Raw genomic sequence first — 20360 nt, forward strand, 5'->3', positions numbered from 1 at the left:
GAAGAGCGTAAGAGCTTTTTTTTTCTTTCATCTTTTTAAAGAGACACATTTAGTTTTGAAGGTACTGTATGTTTCAAAAACTGAACAACTGGTCCATTTGTCAGGTGTGAGCACCATCAGCACATCTGTGCCTCCACTGACACATCTCTTCATTTCTCTTTGTGCCATTTAGGTTATAATCGTATTGATTTATTTTGGGTGGGCTGTATGAATTTAAACTTGAAAGTTCAAACACATAGACGGATAGTAAAAAGGAAATTGTGTTGTATAAGCTTGATTTTCCTTTCTGACGGCCAACCAGCGATGCCAGAGGTCTTGTTCCTTGACCTCTGCTGCTTCCATCTCTGGGCATCACAACATACTGGAATTTTCCAAAGTCATTAAAAATGCTTCCTATTTCGGACACAGTCCTCCCATTTATTCCAAATAGAGAATGCCGCGTGATTTAAATGACTACATTGACATTTCCCGATGTTATTTTGTTCACTGTATTGTATGCTCACTTTAAAAAAAAATAGATATATATTTCATAGAAACTAACCGGACTAGAGCATCAATGTTTAAACATTAATACTAAGACATAATATCCTGCACCCAAACAGGCTGTAATGAGCAATCTTTTGTTATAATTGATCTTGTGTTATTGGAAGTAAACTCTTAATTGGGATGAAGCAGCAGTTGCTCAAATGGAATCAGTTGAATCGGCCTCTGGTGCTGAGAAGCTAGAGAGTGCAGCTTTAGTTTGAAGTGAGAGGTATGGATGTGTTTGATTTAACAGTGAGGAAACTGTCAGAAACTGGATACTGGATAATAAATAGTTGATTTTAGCAGACAAATAATGCAGTTTTTCTTTTATACCCAAGGATGTAGTGGAGGGCAGTTTGTAGGAAATACATTTAGCATGTATAAATCTAAAGAAAGATGACAGGACAAGGCTTTCAAGCGCAAAATAGTACTTTCACAGCAAACTGAAAAATATCCTTCCTTTCACAAACTGAAGCTTTCCCAATTGTAGTTGTTTTTTTGCGTTTTGCCTTCATTCAGTAATTACTGTAGAGAGGCAGACAAGAAATGCAAGGAGAGCACTGGAATGACATCCATCAATTATATGTATGTATGGCCACCAGACGCACCAGTTAACTCGACACCGTCAACCCTGTTTACGTCATTGTAAGTCTGTCCTACTCTTAGTTCTACACAAAACAATCCCAGAAACTACTGACTGGCTTTCCATGCAGTTTGCTGTGAGTCTATTGGTCCCCAGAGGATGATTTCACATGCTGAGCCTACATCCTGTAGGTTTGTTGAGCACCATCATCCGGGCAAAGCTCCCACAGTTGGTCAATCACAAGGTACTAAATATTGAAAACTAGATGCTGGATTTTAACGCAACTTGCTGTAGATATCGGTAAATATGAATGTCTCCTGAGGATTTATTGTTTGTAAGTGCCATCCTCAGGATAGAGTGTACATTTCCATTCACCTGTTTTTATGTTCATTTACTATTTCTACATAAAGAAGTGAAGACAATAGATAAAGTATTTTTTTCCCTGCCTGAGATTGAAATGTTGGTGTTTAAAAATAGAGAAGATGCAATAATGCTTCTGTTTCTTGTAAGCAAAGCATTACTGTAATGCTGCCACTCTGAGGGGGTTATTTTACCAGACTTTTAAAAATGTGCTTAAAATCTATAGTATATTGGCATACCTATTGTCATATATATCATATGACAGTGTGTGATGGACTTCCAGAGATGTCTAGATAGGCTTGAGTCGTATTTGCTAACAGCACCATGTATTACACGTATCAACATGTATCACCACGAATCACCACTTACAACCACAAATCACCACGTCTCACCATGTAATCACACGTATCACTATGTGTCCCCACAGATCACCCCATAGTAATGTTTCACTATGTATCCCCACAGATCACCCCATAGTAATGTTTCACTATGTATCCCCACAGATCACCCCATAGTAATGTTTCACTATGTATCCCCACAGATCACCCCATAGTAATGTTTCACTATGTATCCCCACAGATCACCCCATAGTAATGTTTCACTATGTATCCCCACAGATCACCCCATAGTAATGTTTCACTATGTGTCCCCACAGATCACCCCATAGTAATGTTTCACTATGTATCCCCACAGATCACCCCATAGTAATGTTTCACTATGTATCCCCACAGATCACCCCATAGTAATGTTTCACTATGTGTCCCCACAGATCACCCCATAGTAATGTTTCACTATGTATCCCCACAGATCACCCCATAGTAATGTTTCACTATGTATCCCCACAGATCACCCCATAGTAATGTTTCACTATGTGTCCCCACAGATCACCCCATAGTAATGTTTCACTATGTATCCCCACAGATCACCCCATAGTAATGTTTCACTATGTATCCCCACAGATCACCCCATAGTAATGTTTCACTATGTATCCCCACAGATCACCCCATAGTAATGTTTCACTATGTATCCCCACAGATCACCCCATGGTAATGTTTCACTGTGTATCCCCACAGATCACCCCATAGTAATGTTTCACTGTGTATCCCCACAGATCACCCCATAGTAATGTTTCACTATGTATCACCACCTATCGTGCCCACATTCCTAAATGTGGTCTCATTTGATCTGAATGAGGACTTCGACCTCTTGATAAAAAGCTATTATTTCATTCCAGACCAGTATGGAGAGTAAATACAGATAACGAGCTGTTTTACTGAAGTTATGTGAGTAATATCAGTCACTGATGAAATGACTGAGCTTTGACATCACGGTTCTTGGTAGAACTTTAAAAACATGCTGCCAGAACGCCTGTTTGTTTGAAAGTGGGAGGTGTCTGAGTGCTGAGGGAAGAGGATGAATGAATCGGTCCCTTCAGTCACCACGTACCAACAGGATGGCATTTCACTTCAGGGTAGCACCGCAGCATAGGAACCGCCTTCATCAAACAAACACACACACTTTCACGCTGTAAATATTCTGCCGACATGTCAAATGCTGTATGCTAGAAGACCGAGACAAATATTGTGAATGTTTGTCACCAAACTGATCCCTCAGCTGTTAAGGACACATCAACGGGGACTAGAGGAGCCGGGGATCGAACTGCCGATCTTCTGATGGAAGGACGACCGGCTCTACCTCTGAGCCTTGGGTCTGTTCCGACACACTTACGGTATTTATGAGTAGCATACTTCTGCTGAATCCAGCATGTGATCAACTTAAACATCATGTCTGCTTATTGTCGGTCCTCAAACCAGCTCATAGGAGCACTGCCACCAACACAGCACAGTAGAACAGGGTGAATTGTGGGATACGCTGAACCTCTAAATACTGCTTCAAAGCAGTATTAATAAAAGTGAACGTCCAGGGGTTTGAAGTGTATTATGTGGTAATATTTCCCTAACCTGTCTACTACCTGCCACCAATTGATTATTTCTAACGGGCATACAAAATACATTCAATTATGACCAATGCCTGGTGGGAAACAGGAACTGGTACCAGTAGACGTGGTGGGTGAACAGAGAGGTGCACTGATACCAAGTAACAACTCTTCATGAATGAAATGATTGAACTGTCACAGTTTACATTGCAGACATTTGCTCAGAGTTTATCTGGAAACAATGTCCCGTGGTTATACATGCATTGCAGTAGAGACGTCTGATCCAGTCACAGTAAAAGGATAACTTGCCATCTGGTGGAAATGTTGCCTTATGTATGTATTATATACTTATGGATTGAAGCTGCTGATCTCAAATATTCTTTATTTTTTCTTTTGTTTTTGCAAAAAACATCAGTATTCCATCCACAACGCCATTCGTCCGTTTGCATTTAGACTCTGATGATTTAACTTTTTCTACAGATCTCAGGAGAACAATACAACATTCATTCATAGCCTCATTAAAGTCTCTCTAGGAATCGGTTCAGGCCAGAGTTTGGCAGTAATGATCAATAAGAGGTGTTGTATTGACCAACTGCATGTCAGAGATAACACTAGCTGAAGTACACTTCCGGTAGTGTCCAGCAGGTGGGATGGATCAGTTCGTCCGACCCGGTGATGAAACGGCGTATCGCTACACCTTCTTGGGTACGTTAGTGATGATGGGTTTGGGGCGCGTCTTAAAGATCAGCTTCCGTTTGATGAGGGCAGACACGGTGTAGGAGGTGGAGGCGGGTCCTTGCTGGTTTGTTTCCATAGCTCCCTGTGTGACATCCTCGCTGCCATCGTCGTGGTCATGGCTGCCCAGGCTATCCTGCAACTGGCTGGAATGCTTGGTGAGGACGACGAAGGGTTTCTCCAGTTTGAGCTGCTTGCCATAGAGAATATGATGTCCTACAATAAGCACTGGCGTCCCCTGGTGGAGGGGAAAGACAGACAGCTGAGTGAAACGAGAGGACTGACAGGGAAAGCATCGGCTGAGACATGAACGTCTGCTGCATTCAGAGCTAAAGCAACACGAGTGGAACCGTTCTCCTACAAAAGTGTCTGATATGACCGTCATGGAAGTTTAATGGTTGCAGAACAAGGTTTTGAACAGTCAATAATCTATTAACTGATGATCAGCGGCTCTACCGAACCTCTGCAGAGTCTATATACTTACCGGTGCCATGGGGTGGCAAAACATACATGTGCATACATATTGAGCCTTGAGGACAAGAGTTGGCAATCAAAGAAAGGCCGCTACAAGTAGAGCCAAAACTAACTATTATTTTCATTATCCATAAGTCTGTTGGTTATTTTCCTGATGGCAGAAAATAGTGAAAATGGCAAAAAAAATAGTGAAAACTGTCCATAAAAATATTGCAGAGCCTACGGTGAAGTTTTCAAATTGCTTGTTTTGGCGGATCAACAGTTCAAAACCTAAAGATTTTCATTTTGCTTTCACGTAAGAAAGAGAACTGCAGTAAATAGTCACAATTGAGGAACTGGAACCAGTGTTTCAGATTTTTGTTTAAAAAAAAAATGACGAATCGATTGAGTCATTGTAACAGTTTCAAACTGTTAGCTCTGTTTGTGCCATTAGCATCGTTAGCTCTGTTTGTGCTATTAGCAGCGTTAGCTCTGTTTGTGCTATTAACAGCGTTAGCTCTGTTTGTGCTATTAGCAGCGTTAGCTCTGTTTGTGCTATTAGCAGCGTTAGCTCTGTTTGTGCTATTAACAGCGTTAGCTCTGTTTGTGCTATTAGCAGCGTTAGCTCTGTTTGTGCTATTAGCAGCGTTAGCTCTGTTTGTGCTATTAACAGCGTTAGCTCTGTTTGTGCTATTAGCAGCGTTAGCTCTGTTTGTGCTATTAGCAGCGTTAGCTCTGTTTGTGCTATTAGCAGCGTTAGCTCTGTTTGTGCTATTAGCAGCGTTAGCTCTGTTTGTGCTATTAGCAGCGTTAGCTCTGTTTGTGCTATTAGAAGCGTTAGCTCCGTTTGTGCTATTAGCAGCGTTAGCTCTGTTTGTGCTATTAGCATCGTTAGCTGGCAACTGCCGGCTCAGACATCCCGGCTGTCTGGGTAGTAGCTGCTGGTAGTGAGTCACACAACGCAGGCATCGTTTGACTGAAGAAGTTTGGATACCCGTGGTATACTTCAGAGAATACATATTGACAACCTGCTCTTGGGTAGGTCTCATCTATCATAATTTAGTGAAAACATAATACACAAAACAGTCCATTAATTTAATATTTTGGTCGACAGAAAGTTCATCTGCAATTTAAAAGGATTTTTTAAGCAACAATTCTCTGGTTCTAGCTTATCTATTGCTGGGATTTGCTGATGTTCTTCCTCTTCTATGATAGTGTTAGTTTAATATCTTTTATTTGAGCTCAAGCATGAGCATTTTATTGTTTCCTGTCATTTTATACAACCAAACAATTAATCAATAAATTGAGAAATTAATTAGCTTAAAATCGATTATGAAAATAGTTGTTTGTTACTTGCAGCCCAAACAAACAAATAGAACAGAAAACATGGTTGGAGAAAAAATGACGAATAGCAATGTTCCCGTGTGCAATAATGAATTTGAGATATGTGAAGATGAACCTGGCTATACAGCCATATGATGCCATGATCTGCTCTTAGTTTCTCCCCACAATCAAACAACGTATTTACTTCCTCACTGTCTGTAAAACAGAGTAAACAGACCAACAAACACAGAGTGTTGGCGGATTCCGGTTCTGACTCCAACAGCAACATTTAAATATCACTAAAGCAGGAAATATTAAAGATGTATTTATTTTGGGCTGTGCATATTTGTTACATGTTAGAAAGTGGTTGCCACTGGTTGCAATCAAAAGCCAAGAATTGTACTTGAAGAGCACCAGTGTGTGCTCCAGTCTTTACCTCTTCGGTGTACAGCAGGTCTCCCATTACGTTGGCTGCCAGACCAGAGTTGTGTCTGGAGACCACTTCTCCCTGCAGCTCCACCATCAGCCATTCAGGAGGACTGCTGCCATCCACACTGCCCCTGCAGAGCCGACAGTGATACACACCAACATCAGCTCAACATACCTGGAGAGCATTCGTCTCTAGAAGAACATACTATTGTAGTGTCAAAGCTGGTCCCATCACCCCTGAGCTCTACAGCAGAGCGCCCTCAAACATCAGCGTCCATTAGTGTACACTGTTGATACTGGAGACATCAATAGAACTGAATCACCATCAGCTACTCTTCACCTCACCGGTTTGTCCCTGGGGCAACATTCCACCTCATAACTTTTGAAAAAAGATTTATATTTTTGTTGCATTATATCAGAATAGTGACGTGATTAACAGTCAGGAAAACACATTGGCCAATCTCAGGCCCTCAAATAATAATCTACAGTAATTCTATATATCGTTATATATGTGTGTCAGTAAAGTCTTTTTAATCTGCATTATTATTGGTTCATGTGATAAAGAAGACCTTCATTTATATTTGAGGCCATTTGTAATACAGACATGACATATTCTAAAGAATAATGGATATGTGATAATGATGGATGGTCGGAGTTATCTTCATATCTTCCTCACTAGAACCTCACTAGAACCTCACTAGAACCTCACTGTTCCCTTCAGACTTCGGCACCGATAGCGCGGACGTCCTCCAGACATTAGAGAGCGGAAGTAACGCTCGCGTGTCTATGAATGAATATAAATATCTCACCGTATGAGTATCTGAACCATCGTCCTGTCGTGTAACAGTGATCACAGCTGTTGTGGTGTCTCTAACCAGCACCGTTCACTCCGTGTTTATACTCCGCCAGTATTTCGCGCGCAGTGCGAACTGTCCGCGTGATGACGTATTTCCGTTTTCGACTGTTTGGCTGATTCACTACCGGTTCAAAGGCTCTCAACGTGGCCGCGGATGTTTTCCATCGTGTGGCGTGAAGAGCGGAGACAGTTTAGTGACTTAGCGGTGAACGACGTGTTCTGGTCTCTGTGAGTCCCGGTGAAGTCAAAGAGTCGCTCGTCGTCCTCCGGTGTGTCTGACCGGGAGGTCGCTGGTTTTGCTCCCAAACCGCGGGTTTAACGGACGTGTTCTGCTGCCACCGGACCCGCTTTAATCCGCCTCCTGTTTGTGTTGTTCTCAATAGTCACAATGGGTGAGTTCAAGGTGCACCGGGTTCGGTTCTTCGACTACATGCCCACCGCTATCCGAGCCATGGCGTTTAACAGCCGCACGGAGCGGCTCGCCGTGGCCCGGACTGACGGAGCTCTGGAGATCTTCAACTTCGCTGACAACTACTTCCAAGAAAAGGTAGAAGAAGCCCACACAGCCTCCACACGTGTGGAGCATCCGAAGTCATCTGCTTAACCCTGTATTAACAACCGAACAGCACGGAACAGTCGACTGAAGGAATGAGTCCCGTGTGTTTGGTTGATCACAGCTTTTTGTAATGAAAGTCTGAAGAATGCATTCAAACATAAACTAGTTAACCGCTGTAGTATGTAAATGTATGCCGTATTAAATGGTAATGGACTGTACTTGTATAGTGTCTTGGCCAAGGACACATCGACATAGGTCTGCTCTAGCTCAGAGAGGTCTGCTCTAGATCAGAGGTCTCCTCAGACTAATGTGTAGACTAGAGGATAACCTCCAGACCTGTTTTTGATTCTGATGCACAGGTCATCCCAGGACAGGACGGCAGGGCTGTGGAGGCTCTGTGTTGGGTGGGCCGACGTCTGTTCAGTGCCGGATTGAATGGAGAGATCACAGAGTATGACCTGGAGAACCTGAGGCCCAGGTACACGGTGGAGGCCTATGGAGGACCGATCTGGACCATCAGTGGCAAGGGAACACTGCTAGCGGTCAGTCAAGACCGTGTGGATATTGCATTTATTCTATGCCCGATGCTCACACTCTTCCGGCCCAGGGTAATGTTTGGAATTGAAGCCTTCAGCTTTTGATTATTCATTGAATGGATGTTTTCCTCGTCAGGTCGGCTGTGAGGACGGGACAGTGAAGATGTTTGAAATACTGGAGGAGAGGATTCAGTTTCAAAGAAACCTCGACAGGCAGAAAGGTAAGAGGGAGCTGATCCAGAGCTATTTCTGCTTTTCAACTGGCAGCTCTATTCATTCATTCATATTCATGCATGTGCTTACCTTGTTAATACACGCCTGTGTTCAGATAGTTACTCTTAATATTTGAGCTCCTGGAGGTGGCGTCCAAAATGTGGAAAACACATTTTTGATCTAGAAACTATAAAACCAGATTTCCCAGAGTGTACCTCGGCCAGTAGGGACCATTGGTGTGGTTTTAACTTTGAGTTCTGATAATTATTCATGTTGTTTTCATCCAAGGACAAATGGAACCGGACCAGAACTATAATGCTACAATGTATTGTTGTTTTTTCCCTTGATGTGGAACAAATTAACCCAACTCCAGGTGTGAAGACCCCCTTAGTGACATTCAGAGTTTGATTTAGTTTGATGTGATCCTCTAGGTCGCATCATATCTCTCTCCTGGCATCCCTCTGGTACACTGATTGCTGCCGGCATGATGGACATGATCAGAATCTTTGATGCTGAGACGGGTACGTAGATAAACCTGATCCTGAACTGTTGGCACAGAGCCCACCATCTAATGGAACATTAGAAGATGAGTTTTGTGAATGTTGACTCTAAACTCCCATGTATTCCTAAAATATCCCCCAATGATATGATTGTGAACTTGTAATAATGTTGGTTTGCGTTTGTGGACTTCAGGCCGCGCCACACACAGGCTGCTGGTGGAGAGAGGTGTCGGAGCCTCCAAGAGCAAAGAGGTGGTGGTTTGGAGCGTTGTCTTCCTGTCTGACCACACCATCATCAGCAGTGACTCGGCAGGAAAGGTCCAGATCTGGGATGGACTCACAGGAACTCTGGTCAGAACTCACCTGGTCACCAAGTGGGACGTCCTGGCTCTGTCTGTTTCTCAGGTATTAGGACATTACATGACCTCTGGCCTGTTTTAGGTACACATCCACAGAGAACCAGTGATGTCAAACGTCCTTCATATTCAACAGGATGAGAGCAGTCTGATAGCCGGGACGTCAGAGGGCACGGTCGTCCAGTTTCAGTTCATCTCCTCCACTGTGGACCGGCACGATAAAGATTGGGTCCGAACCAGGACCTTTAAAAACCACTCTCATGATGTGAGGGCGCTGGTCCATACCGACACTGCTGTGGTGTCTGGAGGTCAGTGTCACAACTGCTGTTGGTGTATGATTTATACATGTGTGTGTGTGTGTATATGTGTACACACACTGCACAGAGGGCCCAAAATAAACCGGCTATCCAAAACATATAGAGCCCAAATGCAAGCATCCTTAATGATCTAGTTTACTGGGAAACATTCTAAATGGAAGGTATTTTAAGGGGAAATGGTAACAACAGAGTTCTCCCCTGTTGGCGTGAAACACTGTTGAGACATCTTCTAAACATATGTTTTATATGTTTGAATCATTTTATTCTTCTTCTTTTGGGGCCCAAACTCTCTCCTTTGGTCTCTGGTAAGATAGTCTTTACTGGAGGTAAACATCAGTGTAGCAGGTGACCTCACACTGTTGAGTGGTCGTGTATATATTTATCTTGTGGTCACATTATGCACATTACTGCACAATGAAGTATACGGTCTAAACAAATCGTTTTCCATTTTAAATATGAACTTGTTATATGAGATGATGTTTGTAATCTGTCAGGTATGGACACCCAGCTGGTGGTGCGCCCCCTGTTGGACAAGGTGGAGAAGAACACCCGCGAGTCAGCAATGCGCAAAGTGGCTTTCCCACATGTGAGTACAGACGTAGTAGAAAAGCACATCTCTCCACCGCTCAGATGTCTTGTAATCATTTAAAGTTGATGATATAAGCGGTGGGGTCACATGTTGATACAGTAGAAGAAGAGACAACACTGCTGTACCAAGATGACTCCGGTTGTAATCGCTGCCAGAGAAGTGGTGGCTCTGAATGCTGTGTTGGCTTTGTGCAGATTGATGAGGGACGAATGTATTCAATCAACTTTAGCATAAGGCTGCAACATGATACAATGCATAATAATAAGAAAGTGAAGGGATGTGAATACCTTGTGAATGTACTGTATGAAGTGTACTTTGTGGTGGTGATGCGTTATCCCAGCCGGGGCTCGCCGTGCTCTCCGTGTTTGCTCGTGCTCCTCTGAATGCGTTCTATTGGCACACGCAGCAGACCTCTGGGTTCTAAATGCTTACCTCTGCCTCCTCCGTGTAGAGAAGCCTGGTGTGTTGTGCAAAGAAAGCAGGACTGCTGCTCTTCCAGTTCCCTGATCATTTGGAGCTGTGGAGACTTGGGGAGAGCGATGGACATGGTGAGTAAAGCACACACACACACATAGTAATGCAGTAGCGGTGGTGGGGGAATTTAAAGGAGATCTCATGAAAACGATTGTCTTGATCTGAACAGTATTCATTGTGTGTGCTGTGTTTAATAACAGGGAAGCCTGGTGACAGTCTTCCTGTGAAGAGAAAACCAGAGAAGCTGATCCAGCTGAAGAGGAAGGTGTGTGTGTGTGTGTCTGTGTGTGTCTGTGTGTGTGTGTGCTGATCTCTGTCTGTGTGGCTCAGTGGAAGCTGAGCTCTGCTTCACATGTTACACGTCTATTCAGGCCCTTATTTTCACCAGTACACATGTCCTATGCATCGCACGTCACTTTATTCTTTCTTCTGAGGTGGAATTGCATGTTTTGATACAGATAAATCATTTTATGTATTCATTGTTACATAAACAGCTTTATTGGCTTATTATAGTATGTGAGCACAAGGAAATTGAACATGGTTTTTCATTGCTGCTCTGTTGAGAATCAGCAGTTCGTCAATAATGTGGGCCAGAGAGCATCCATGTGCACATGTGTATAGATGCACATGTGTATAGATGCACATGTGTATAGGTGTACATGTGTATAGGTGTACATGTGTATAGGTGTACATGTGTATAGGTGCACATGTGTATAGGTGCACATGTGTATAGGTGCACATGTGTATAGGTGCACATGTGTATAGGTGCACATGTGTATAGGTGCACATGTGTATAGGTGCACATGTGTATAGGTGCACATGTGTATAGGTGCACATGTGTATAGGTGCACATGTGTACAGGTGTACAGGTGTACAGGTGCACATGTGTACAGGTGCACATGTGTACAGGTGTACATGTGTACAGGTGCACATGTGTATAGGTGCACATGTGTATAGGTGCACATGTGTATAGGTGCACATGTGTATAGGTGCACATGTGTATAGGTGCACATGTGTACAGGTGTACAGGTGTACAGGTGCACATGTGTACAGGTGCACATGTGTACAGGTGCACATGTGTACAGGTGCACATGTGTACAGGTGCACATGTGTACAGGTGCACATGTGTACAGGTGCACATGTGTATAGGTGCACATGTGTACAGGTGCACATGTGTATAGGTGTACATGTGTACAGGTGCACATGTGTATAGGTGCACATGTGTATAGGTGCACATGTGTATAGGTGCACATGTGTATAGGTGCACATGTGTATAGGTGCACATGTGTACAGGTGTACAGGTGTACAGGTGCACATGTGTACAGGTGCACATGTGTACAGGTGCACATGTGTACAGGTGCACATGTGTACAGGTGCACATGTGTACAGGTGCACATGTGTACAGGTGCACATGTGTATAGGTGCACATGTGTACAGGTGCACATGTGTATAGGTGCACATGTGTACAGGTGCACAGGTGTATAGGTGTACAGGTGCACATGTGTATAGGTGTACAGGTGCACATGTGTATAGGTGTACAGGTGCACATGTGTATAGGTGTACAGGTGCACATGTGTATAGATGGGAGTGCAGTTCCATATCCCAGCACTAGCCTGCGCTCTGGTGCCACAATCCACTTATCACTATTTGATGTACAGTAGCTGAGGTTACATGGATTCACCTGATGCTGGCTAATGCATCCAGGGTAACATGTAGTTGTGTTTTACTATAAGACCTGCTGGCTAATGTAGATATACAGTACAGTGTATATATATAACTATGCTAGTTACATATATACAGTATATATATAACTATGATAGTTACATATATACAGTATATATATATAACTATGCTAGTTACATATATACAGTATATATATATAACTATGCTAGTTACATATATACAGTATATATATATAACTATGCTAGTTACATATATACAGTATATATATAACTATGCTAGTTACATATATACAGTATATATATAACTATGATAGTTACATATATACAGTATATATATATAACTATGCTAGTTACATATATACAGTATATATATATAACTATGCTAGTTACATATATACAGTATATATATATAACTATGCTAGTTACATATATACAGTATATATATATAACTATGCTAGTTACATATATACAGTATATATATATAACTATGATAGTTACATATATACAGTATATATATAACTATCATAGTTACATATATACAGTATATATATAACTATCATAGTTACATATATACTGTATATATATAACTATGATAGTTACATATATACAGTATATATATAACTATGATAGTTACATATATACAGTATATATATAACTATCATAGTTACATATATACTGTATATATATAACTATGATAGTTACATATATACAGTATATATATAACTATGATAGTTACATATATACAGTATATATATAACTATGCTAGTTACATATATACAGTATATATGTAACTAGCATAGTTATATATATACTGTATATATATAACTATGATAGTTACATATATACAGTATATATATATAACTATGATAGTTACATATATACAGTATATATATATAACTATGATAGTTACATATATACAGTATATATATATCTATGCTAGTTACATATATACAGTATATATATATCTATGCTAGTTACATATATACAGTATATATATATAACTATGCTAGTTACATATATACAGTATATATATAACTATGCTAGTTACATATATACAGTATATATGTAACTAGCATAGTTATATATATACTGTATATATGTAACTAGCATAGTTATATATATACTGTATATATATAACTATGATAGTTACATATATACAGTATATATATATAACTATGATAGTTACATATATACAGTATATATATATAACTATGATAGTTACATATATACAGTATATATATATAACTATGATAGTTACATATATACAGTATATATATATAACTATGATAGTTACATATATACAGTATATATATATCTATGCTAGTTACATATATACAGTATATATATATCTATGCTAGTTACATATATACAGTATATATATAACTATGATAGTTACATATATACAGTATATATATAACTATGCTAGTTACATATATACAGTATATATGTAACTAGCATAGTTATATATATACTGTATATATATAACTATGATAGTTACATATATACAGTATATATATATAACTATGATAGTTACATATATACAGTATATATATATAACTATGATAGTTACATATATACAGTATATATATAACTAGCATAGATATATATATACAGTATATATATATAACTATGATAGTTACATATATACAGTATATATATATAACTATGATAGTTACATATATACAGTATATATATAACTATGATAGTTACATATATACAGTATATATATATCTATGCTAGTTACAGTTGCTGTTTTGGTTTTCCAGCCTCAGCACTGCTCTCATAAATCACATGTTCTGTGAAAAAGCTTGAATGAAGCCAGAGTGAGAGAGGGCGACTAGCTTGTAGCCTGCTGTTCCCCATCTCTCTCTTCCCTTCATACTGTTCTCTCTCTACTGTCGTCTATGTAATGAAGCACGTGGTGGTGAACATAGTGGAGCATTTAGTGAAACGTGGCTAAGAGGAGTGATTATTGTAACGTTCTTCATCAAGTGAACACAAACACTTGCTAATATTACTCTGTGTGTGTGCTGGACGACAATGGGCAACTATTGTGCTGCCCCCTTTAACCGTTTAAAAAAAATATTTTTCTTATCACTCAACTTAACCATATCTTCACCGTACTACCTTTGTGAACTTGTTTATTTGAATGGAAGCACTTTAGCTTAATTAGTGCGAGTCCTCTCTGTGGTCAGAGAGCCCTGCGTACATACTCGAGTGGTTAAGGCTTTCAGTCAACATTGTGTATATGGTGTGCACTAATATCCTAAACATTTCCCCAGAGGCTGCAGCCTGTTCCACATGGTGAAGACCAGTTCATATTGATGCACACTACCTCTGACATTTGTTCGGTCTCCTGTTTTCCGTAGAGAGTACGAGACAAACTAATCTACTTTCTCACATTATTGACTTTGTGTGATAATTCCACAACAACAACCTATTTTCTAGTCTTCAAAATTAGACATTTGGTGTAGACATCCAGCCCTCCAGGAGGTCCATATCATCCATATTATGAGTCCGGTGACCTCACTGCCTTTGGTTGTTCTGTACCTGTAATATCTTTGAGTTGTGAGGATGTTGAAAGAGAGCTGACTGTGTGCTGATTTCTGCAGGGAGAAGATCATATCTGCTGCAGTGCTTTGTCTCCATGCGGAAGCTGGCTGGCGTACTCTACTGTCACCAGTTTACGTCTCTACCGATTACAGAACAACAACATCAGCATCACCAAGGTGGGCTCCTCAACACGGCCTGCTGCTCCCTCATAGTACTCTCTGGATCAGTCCTGGTTCACACATCAATGAGATCTTAAGTAAACCTCGTTAGAGCATGAGCTACATGTAAAGGTCCATGTGTGATTGTTGCTCTGTAATAGACTGTGTGCATGGAGCTTATGAGGACCATGATGAAGCTCACTCTTCTTCGTCTCCTTCCTCTTCCTCCCTCTAGGTGTCCAAACTACCTAAGGACCGTCGCTCGGCCCACCAGCTGTGCTTCTCCACTGACTCCTCCAAACTCTTTGCTTCCTCCAGCAACGGTTCAGTCGTCGTCGTTGCCCTCAACCAGCCGGAGTGCAGATACCTTCATACCCTAAAGCCCAAGTCAGGTGAGCCTGAGTCCAGTCTGTAGACTTGTAGAGTCAGGAAAGTGATCATTTTAGTGAAACCGAGGGTCACTTTACAGTCACGTACCAGAATGTATGAGCATCGTATGCTGCTTACACTGTTTACCTCCATAGTCGTGCATTGAATCCACTTTGAGCTAATCGTATGTGCAGTCTTGTGCTGAGAGATGTTTCTGATTGTACATAAGTCCCATTCTTATGAAGGGGGTATCTCTGGAAACGCGTTCAGGGAATTTCTTCAGATTTTGCACAAATGTCCTGTTGGACTCGATGATGAACAGACTAGAATTTGGTGGTCAAAGGTCACTGTGACCTCACGAACACATTTTCTGGCCATAACTCATTAGGGGTGGACAGTATACCGATTTCATCTCCATCGTTCTCACGGTGATTAACACATTTTGATTTAGGCCACACGAGGACGAGGGATATATATATATATATATATATATATATATATATATATATATATATATATATATATATATATATATATATATATATATAAATAAAATTTCATTGACATGATTTCTTCCTCATGTTTTGATCAGATTATCTCTTTTGATTTTGTAATCACCTCAAAAATAACAGAAATAATGTGATGTAAATTTAGGTCATATCGCCCACCCACTGACTTCATAAGCTTATTATGACAATTTCATACAAATGTCTAATAGTATAAAATGATGAAGTGATGACCTTTTGGACAGACATGGATGTAGACCGACATGAAGGGCGTACTGAAGTACTTACATTAAGTTATGTTCAGTAATTCTTGAAGAAATCAAATTTTCTTTTCATGACAGCACTGTACCTTTAATTAGTGAGTGATTTACTACAACACCTCGGTAGAATCTAGTCGGACCAGGTCTGACTGAATACTTCTTTAAAGACCGTTCAGTGTTGTCATCGACATTCATACACATGGCCAATATTCAAGAAAATGTGTTTGTTTCATCTTTATGAGATGTTGAATCTTGCTTCAGATGTTGAAGAGAACAAAACCAACTTTGTGAAAACTACATTCATGACACAAAGTGAAAGGTTACTCACGCTAGCAGCCTGCAGCTTCTGCTTCAGTGTGTAATGAGTGCTTGTGTGGCCTCCAGGCTCCAGACAGCCAGTCCACCTGCTGTTTGCCAGTGAGGACGGCAAATGGCTCGCTACAGCAAACACCGACTGTGAGATCCACGTCTACAGCCTCGACAAGCTAACGGTGAGTTTGAACTCTATCGAGGTCAAATTTCAATTTGTAGCCAAAGCAGCAACAGTGAACGGCTAAATGTCTGTGTGTGTTGCAGCTTCATTGCACAGTTCCAGTGTACAGCTCGTGTCCCACTGCCATAGCCATCAACCCAACAACCAGCAACCTGGTGGTGGTGCATGCTGACCAGCAGGTAAACACTGCATCAGACCCCTTTATCTTCTGATAATGTGCTCTGCTCACCACATCATAAGAAGAGCACAACGTAAAGTTTCTCAGAGATAATGTTGAGATAGAAACACTCTCCAGGTCTCCTTACTGTGTGTGTGTGTGTGTGTGTTGCAGATCTTTGAGTACTCTCTGGTGCAGAAGGAGTACACAGCGTGGAGTCGCAGGCTGCAGAAACAAGGACTGCACTCTCTGTGGTTGGAGAGGGACACCCCCATCACCCATGTCGCCTTCAATCCCAAAAATCCAGCTCACATCATTCTGCACGACATGTTCATGTTCTGCATCATCGACCAGAGTCTGGTATGTTCAAACACCTGTCTGCCAGGTCCTTACAAAACGAGTGAGGACTGTTGCTCTATCGGCGCCGTGTTGTCTTCCTCTCAGTGACGGATGGGGATCGAGGGCTTAATTAATCCTCATGCTATATTTGTGTGTAATGTCTCCACATGCAGCCCCTCCCTGAATCTAGGAATGTGCTCTACAACCAGATGACACTGAGGAGTCTTCCTGAGCCAGAGAGGATCATACACAGCCACGCCTTCAAGATATGCAAGAACTTCCAGGTAGGTTCCCCGAGCCCCGTGGAGCTCTACTCCCACTGCTCTGCTAGTGACACACCCAGCACACGGGGCTGCGTTGGTGGGAGTGTGTTGAGCCCTCTTGAGCCTTTGTTTCTTACCGCTTCGGCCTACGATGAATGGTGTCATTTCAGACATTATTGTCAGATTTTCAACTTTCTGACCGTCCTTAAACACATCATGTGTACAAATTCTTCAGTCTGGAAAATAAACTAAATCGAACGTTTTTAGATTTGATATTTCAACAAAATCACTTTGTTCTACATTTCTCATTTCAAATGTTGCCCAAAATTAAACCATATGCTTTAACCGCGTCTGGTAAAAAAGATTAGATTCTGCGCTCGTCAGTTGTTTGTGTCCAGCCGGCCAGTTACCAATCAGCATCTTTGAGTTTTATCTTGCAATGCCATTTTATTCCTTTCCGACTCCTGAACTTGTGATCACCACCAGTGCGTTAAAATCAAATCTACAATCATCACCATCCTGAACAATAACTTCAAAAGTCAGCAAAACACATCTAAAAGCTCTACGTGTTGTCCTTTGACTTTATTTCATATATGGTGGTTGTTTGCATAAAAACACACAACTCAGATGATTTTTTGGCACTGATTAAAGTAAAGGAAAGTGTTCAGAGCGAGTGTTAAAACAGGTCATAATTTATCTCTAATATCTATTTTATATCGCTCTGAAAACATCTGCCTTCCACCTGAAACCATAATCTTTAAATGATTAAGCCAGCAGCGACTCTGTTAACTACACTACATTTATGTGACATGGTTTGTTCTCCTGATTTTCAGCACCTCATGTGTGTGAGCTTGCTGGAGGACCATTCTCTGGTTGTAGTGGAGCGCCCCCTGCTGGACATCATGTCTCAGCTGCCTGCACCAGTCCGCCAGAAGAAGTTTGCTACATAAAGAAGTGAAGGTGTCTCGGCTCAGAGGCTCATGGATCCCTGCAGCTCCACAGCAAAAACCATTTTCAATGAAAGTGTTCATGCGTCACCATTTCAGCTCTACTCATGTTCCCTTTATTTGAACAAAAGGATGCAGTGTTTCCCTTTTGACATTCACTAAACATTTCTACAGTTGAATACATCTGCAAACTGTCTTTACCGATGTTACACAAAACCAGTTCAAATTTCAGTTTCTTAATTCACCTGTTCACACGTTCATGTTTTCAAAGACGCCGAACCAGTAATGTATCATATGTCACATGTTTAGTAATGCATTATGGGTATTTAAGATGGCGACGCTCTGAGGAGCCTGGTGCTCGATGCGTCACACGGCGATGATCCTTCTCACGTCCGTGGGACGACACCAGCACCCGGAAGCTCAAGCAGCTAAATGGAATTCAGCCATCACACATTTCATCGTTGTACTTTCCTTATGTAGTCGTGTCTACTGTGATACTACGATAACTAAATGGATTATGAAATAAAGAGACCCACAACACATTCAGTACTAAACCACATCCACAGCGTCACGCGCTGCTTGTTTTGTGTTCTACAGTTTTGTATTCAAGCTTTTGAAGCTGTTGATATTTTCTGTAATATTTTAGAGAGTGGGCCTCGTCTCCTAGACTTCTGCATTGTCAGCAGCTTTACAGTAGAAAGAAGTCTTGGACTTTATTTTGTTATTAAGTGAACTACAACTTCACCACAGTGGACACCCACAAAGCCTGAATAAATATGTGGGAATACCCGACTCTTATGTCAACCCCCGGGGAAAGTCACGCTTCCCTAACCGGAAATTACCGAAACCCACTGACATCTGGGACTTTTGCTCCTTTGCACTCCGGTTGGCATAATCAGCTCTGAATATAGAAACGGAAGAATTAGTTTTAAATCATTTTTATTCTGCTTCAAAGAAGCTAAACCTTTGGTCTTTATCAGACGTATTGAGTCCCACTGGGACAAACCCTCGAAGATATTCAACATATGTAAATACAAAGTTTTCTTCATCCACTCAACATTCTAAATATTTCAAATGCTCAAACATGTCAAATACGAAACAGACCAAATAAATAGATAATTATTCAAATATTATACGTGGTTCAATTATTATTTTACAAAACTATACAATAGCTATTTTCTCCGATGACGAGGTCATCGATATGAAGAGACGTACATAGTGATACCCAGTTTACATTAGCTGCACGAGGCACAGCTGTAAACAAATCCTACAAAACACATAAATATATCAATTATGATGTCATCCATTATGACAATAAATAAGCCTATAAAAAAGGCTGATATGATTTGACTTGTGAAGCCTCATAAATGATCCCAGGGTGTCTTCCAGCAGAGAGCAGCTGGACCAGAGTTCCCTCTGCTGTCTGCTCACAATCACTCCTTCAGACCTTCAGACCTGATACCCCGAGGGTCCACTTCCCGGAGGACTTAGTGCATTTTAAAACAAACAGCATGAACTGTAGTGTGCCCCCCGGGACAGCTGGTCTGGATGGATCCCTTCTAGTTGTAGGTGTTGGCTCTGGTGCAGGTGCAGCCCACAGCTACTTTCACAGTAACCGGCTTCAAATGGTATTTCTTCCCGTCGTCGCAGAGCTCCCTCCTGAGAAACAGCCTGCTCTGCATTACGGGGGATGAGTTGTAGTTGTGGCTCTCCACCGGGGGTTTGTTGTCCTGGATCAGGACGCAGCCCGAACACAAGCACCGAGCCTCGGCATAGGTGGAAGGAAAGTGATCCTTCTTCGTTACGAGTCTGGAAAGGAACAAGAGGACTCGGTGAGCAGCTTCTCCAAAGACAGCGAGGACATGTGACATCCAATGAGATCACGCTTTCCT

The 20360-nt window shown here is 41.3% G+C and overlaps 3 protein-coding genes across 4 annotated transcripts in view; 1 reads left to right on the forward strand and 2 right to left on the reverse strand.

Annotated features, from left to right (window-relative positions):
* Window positions 1-3769: 3769 nt before the first annotated feature.
* chtf8 (CTF8, chromosome transmission fidelity factor 8 homolog (S. cerevisiae)) lies at window positions 3770-7647 on the reverse strand. Its single transcript, XM_076076323.1, has 3 exons — window positions 7154-7647; window positions 6352-6475; window positions 3770-4377 (listed from the first exon to the last, which is right to left on the reverse strand). The coding sequence occupies exons 1-3, from the start codon at window positions 7171-7173 to the stop codon at window positions 4096-4098; spliced, it is 426 nt and encodes a 141-aa protein (XP_075932438.1). The 5' UTR covers window positions 7174-7647; the 3' UTR covers window positions 3770-4095.
* utp4 (UTP4 small subunit processome component) lies at window positions 7318-19027 on the forward strand. 2 transcript variants are annotated; one of them, XM_076076321.1, is made up of 17 exons: window positions 7320-7469; window positions 7584-7747; window positions 8116-8298; window positions 8429-8513; window positions 8937-9026; window positions 9199-9410; window positions 9498-9669; window positions 10173-10264; window positions 10719-10815; window positions 10942-11006; window positions 15036-15152; window positions 15370-15526; window positions 16654-16760; window positions 16846-16941; window positions 17094-17279; window positions 17432-17542; window positions 18355-19027. In XM_076076321.1, exons 2-17 carry the CDS (start codon window positions 7589-7591, stop codon window positions 18469-18471), a joined length of 2046 nt encoding a protein of 681 aa, XP_075932436.1. In that variant the 5' UTR covers window positions 7320-7469; window positions 7584-7588; the 3' UTR covers window positions 18472-19027. The 2 variants fall into 2 exon arrangements, with proteins under 2 accessions (XP_075932435.1, XP_075932436.1); XM_076076320.1 differs by having other exon boundaries at window positions 7318-7747.
* Window positions 19028-19465: 438 nt separating this feature from the next.
* Window positions 19466-20360, reverse strand: part of il17c (interleukin 17c) — a 2607-nt gene continuing 1712 nt past the window's right edge. The window contains exon 3 of the mRNA XM_076076324.1: window positions 19466-20277. Within this exon, the coding sequence (XP_075932439.1) occupies window positions 20028-20277 (250 nt within the window). The 3' untranslated portion in view covers window positions 19466-20027. The remainder of the gene's footprint in view (window positions 20278-20360) is intronic.

The sequence above is a fragment of the Anarhichas minor genome, unplaced genomic scaffold (genome assembly GCF_050575085.1).
Source record: "Anarhichas minor isolate MPS153535 unplaced genomic scaffold, ASM5057508v1 ptg000005l, whole genome shotgun sequence".
Taxonomy (NCBI): domain Eukaryota; kingdom Metazoa; phylum Chordata; class Actinopteri; order Perciformes; family Anarhichadidae; genus Anarhichas; species Anarhichas minor.